At 44.1% G+C, this 4,308-nt stretch overlaps 1 protein-coding gene across 1 annotated transcript; it reads left to right on the top strand.

The window, feature by feature from the left end:
• Nucleotides 1-506: 506 nt before the first annotated feature.
• On the top strand, nucleotides 507-3,907 carry tmem267 (transmembrane protein 267). Its single transcript, XM_029692445.1, has 3 exons — nucleotides 507-769; nucleotides 2,784-3,227; nucleotides 3,458-3,907. Exons 2-3 carry the CDS (start codon nucleotides 2,844-2,846, stop codon nucleotides 3,791-3,793), a joined length of 720 nt encoding a protein of 239 aa, XP_029548305.1. The 5' UTR covers nucleotides 507-769; nucleotides 2,784-2,843; the 3' UTR covers nucleotides 3,794-3,907.
• The last annotated feature ends 401 nt before the right edge of the window (nucleotides 3,908-4,308 follow it).

Raw genomic sequence — 4,308 nt, 5'->3', positions numbered from 1 at the left:
TTTGTGTGTATTGTTCTATATTGTTAGATATTACTACACTGTTGGAGCTAGGAACACAAGCATTTTGCCAAACCCACAATAACTTCTGCTAAATATGTGTATTTGACCAATAAAATTTGATTTCATTTGATTAGAAATGTTCCTTTAAGAATATGTTTACAGTATGCCAAACAAAGGATAAACGAATTATCATGGTTAGACCAATCTCGTACATGATTGGACATTCATTTTTCCGTAATAAATTACTGACAGCTCTTTCCACCAATTATGTGTTTGTGTAAACGCCCTCTCTAAGGGGGGCGGAACTGGAGTGTGTTTTATTTCCCTCCCATACACAGACAGACACAGATAGACAGACCAAAGACTGTACTGTATAAAGATAAGCTAAAACTGCTTCTTCTATAGAAATCCCCGATCACGTGTCATGGCGACGTCGCCTCGGTAACTCATGCGTAGAAAGACGTCATCGCGTTGTAATCGTGCCGAACTGCGCATGTGCTGTCCGTCAAATAAACGTCAGTCTGTAGATATAAAGTTGCTTTTGACAAAAAATGAAAACGTAACATTTTGTCACATTTAGATTTCGAGAAAATTAACATCTACTCAAGAAGTTTTCAATTCTCTCATTGACTTCTCAAACGCCAAACCTCGGCCTGGTCTGTTTCGGAAGCGTTCCCGGAAGAGCTGGGATGTTGCGCCTCTTGGTTGAGGCTGTGTGGAAAGGACCGGAGATAGTTGACAGTTGATTAACGAATTTAGCTACAATGGGGTAAGTGACAAATGTTGCTATCGTTTTAATCAACGGCGTTATTTCATTTTAATAACTTTGGCCTGATCACATTGCTAAAATCTCGGTAATCCAACACCTGTCTGTAGTCTATAACGTTTCGCAGATAGGTGCGGGATTCCTTAGCTAGCTAGCTGTCGTTAGCTAGCATTACATAGCTAATAAATTACCTAGCTAGCTACATTCATCTACTTTTTGTATTTCAAAATGATTCAATCTAAAAACAATAACGCATTTTGTTTTTCACGTGATGTTGCAGTCTAAGCTGATCCAATAGTTAGTTAGCTATCCAGCTAGTTAACGTCTAGTTAGCTATCCAGCTAGTTAACTATCCAGCTAGTTAACGTCTAGTTAGCTATCCAGCTAGTTAACGTCGTGATATCAACTTTTTTTGACATTGAACACAATTAACTATTTTTACCTAACGTAGGCTATGTAGTTATTTCTTAGTCACAGATCAATCAATCAATCAAATGTGTTTAATAAAGCCATTTTTACATCAGCCGATGTTACAACGTGCTGTACAGAAATCCAGCATAAAACCCCAAACAGCAAGCAATGCAGATGTCTTCTACCCACCTAAACAGACAAGCAACTCTTTTCACGGATAATTAGCTAGCTACACCAGATGCATGAGTTGAATTCTGCCTATGCTTGCATTTTGCACATCTAACAGTTGTGTGTGTGTGTGTGTGTGTGTGTGTTTACTACAAAACATCACAAAAGTAAGAAGAAATTCCCACTGGCATTTATCTGTATTCTTCAATCAAACATCTTGTTACACAAGGAGACAAATAGGAGCCTTTCCCTGGTAGCTCTCTCATCATTCTTGTTCTGCATCATTCAGACCTGTCTGCATCTCTGTGGAAAGATCAAGCCTTTTTATTGATGTCAGTGACTTTTATTTTGATTGTACAATGGTAGATTCATTGAAGAAATGATTTATGCACATTGTCTAGCCTATTCTAGTATGTAGGCAGGCTAATGCAGGGTCATATTCACAAGGCACCAAATGGAAGAAGACTGAAACAGAAGGACTGAACTTGTCCAATGAGAAATGTAAATGTTAGTTTTTTTCTTCTGTTTCTAAACGTTTTGCTACGGTCTGCATTGATGACTAGAACCCAGGTTACTATGAGCCTGGCCTGGCCTACATATATCCTCAGTTCACTGATTAATTGAATCCAGGTTACTATGAGCCTGGCCTACATATATCCTCAGTTCCAGTAAAATAGACATTTATTTAGAGATCATGATCCACAGTGACTTCTTAAAGGAGCAGTTATCAAAATGAGAGAGAGGGTAAAAACACCGCGTGACTTTATGCTAAAGTCTACATCAGTGTAGGTTTGATTCTCGCTCTGGTCCAGGACAATTACTTGCAGGTTTCTGATGCTGAGCCTTCTGCAAGGCCTTCTTCAAGGCACAGCATCAGCTAGCGTCACATAAACACCCTGGACTAGAGCTAGTTCCATCCTGCCTTATCTATGATGTTACCCTGGACCAGAGCTAGTTCCATCCTGCCTTATCAATGATGTTACCCTGGACCAGAGCTAGTTCCATCCTGTCTTATCAGTGATGTTACCCTGGACCAGAGCTAGTTCCATCCTGCCTTATCAGTGATGTTACCCTGGACCAGAGCTAGTTCCATCCTGCCTTATCAGTGATGTTACCCTGGACCAGAGCTAGTTCCATCCTGCCTTATCAATGATGTTACCCTGGACCAGAGCTAGTTCCATCCTGCCTTATCTATGATGTTACCCTGGACTAGAGCTAGTTCCACCCTACCTTATCTATGATGTTACCCTGGACCAGAGCAAGTTCCATCCTGCCTTATCTATGATGTTATCCTGGACCAGAGCAAGTTCCATCCTGCCTTATCTATGATGTTATCCTGGACCAGAGCTAGTTCCATCCTGCCTTATCTATGATCTTACCCTGGACCAGAGCTAGTTCCATCATGTGTAATTTATGTTTACAGTATTCTGTCTTCCAGTTTGCCAGCTAGGTGTTGCTGACCTCCTATGGAAGTGGATCTCCTACCTCCAGAAGCGCCATGCGAGGGTATCACTCCAAGCTGGACTCATCCTCCTCTGCTGGTGGTACGGGTGTCTCCATGCCCCTGAGCCTGGCCATGGAGACAGAGAAAGCTCAGGCCCTGCTCCAGACCTTCTCCTCTGCCTCCCTACTGGCCAGCACTGCGCTGGGAGCCTTCTGTGTACTGGCTGACCATGTCATGCAGCTGACCCTACTCCAACAGCACCTGTGGCTGCGGGCAGTGCTGGACAACACCTCCCATGGTCTGATAGGCCTCTGGTCCTGGGCTATCGTCATTGGCCTCAAGAAGAAGAGTGACTTCTATGAAGTTATTTTAGCAGGGATACTGGCCTCTGTTATAGACCTGGACCACTTCTATATGGCTGGCTCTCTGTCGCTCAAAGTAAGGAAGATTTATATAACGTTCTCCCTTTTTGGTTTTCAGGTTTCACAGACAAAAGATTAGGACTAGAACTGGACTAATAAGCATGCTCAATGAAGATCTCCATTGAAATAACTTGAGTTCAGTACTAGGCCTAATCTTTGTCTGGGAAACTGGCCCACTGTGTTAATAAAAGAATGTAGAATAGAAACAATAACCTATCTTTCTTTTCTGCCTGTTTCCTCCTCCAGGCAGCCACCAGCCTACCCCACCGCCCACCTCTCCACTGCTCCTCTCTAATCCCTGTCCTCTGCTTCTCTCTGAGGCTGGTGCTGTGGCTGGGTAGGCTAAAGGACTCATGGTGCTCTCTACCCTGGCTGCTGTTTATCTCCCTGGCATCACACCACATCAGAGACGGGGTTCGCCATGGCCTGTGGGTGTGTCCATTCGGCAACACGACCCCCATCTCCTATTGGCTGTATGTGAGCATCACAGCCACCCTGCCGCACCTGTGCTCTGTGCTCATGTACCTGACAGGAACGAGAGACGTGATCTCCACCAAGCACGGCATCGCCATCGACATCTGATGGAAGGGCCAGCACTATGCTTCCCTAATAGCACCTTCTCTTCATAGTGCACTACTATAGACCAGAGCCCTATTCCCTATATACTGCACTACTTTAGACCAGAGCCCTATTCCCTTTATAGTGCACTACTATAGACCAGAGCCCTATTCCCTGTATAGTGCACTACTATAGACCAGAGCCCTGTTCCCTGTATAGTGCACTACTTTAGACCAGAGCCCTATTCAATAGTAGTGCACTATATAGGGAACAGGGCTCTGGTCTATAGTAGTGCACTATGAAGGGAATAAGTTGCCATTTGGGACACTGTTAAATCCCACAATGCCTCAGCCTCACTCATCTATTTTCTTCACACCATGGGAGTGATCACTTCTTCCTCCTCCACCTCCCCACTAAACTGTCTCCTCCCTCCTCTAGTCCGTCACCGTCAGGCTGGGAGGCTGTGTCCTGTGTGACTGTCAGTGCAGTAGTGTGTGGAAGTGATTGATGTCGAGCGGTGAGGTATTTTATAGCCTTGT

This window comes from Salmo trutta, chromosome 15 (genome assembly GCF_901001165.1).
Source record: "Salmo trutta chromosome 15, fSalTru1.1, whole genome shotgun sequence".
Classification (NCBI taxonomy): domain Eukaryota; kingdom Metazoa; phylum Chordata; class Actinopteri; order Salmoniformes; family Salmonidae; genus Salmo; species Salmo trutta.
The sequence above is the reverse complement of the archived record's forward strand: the minus strand, read 5'-3'. Positions and strand labels throughout refer to the sequence as shown.

What these genes read in the sequence shown, in the direction of transcription:
- tmem267 (XM_029692445.1), top strand. Translation starts at nt 2,844, where the DNA reads ATGCGAGGGTATCACTCCAAGCTGGACTCATCCTCCTCTGCTGGTGGT. An exon ending in CTGGCTCTCTGTCGCTCAAA is followed by an intron (nt 3,228 to 3,457) that starts GTAAGGAAGATT and finishes TTCCTCCTCCAG; the next exon opens with GCAGCCACCAGCCTACCCCA.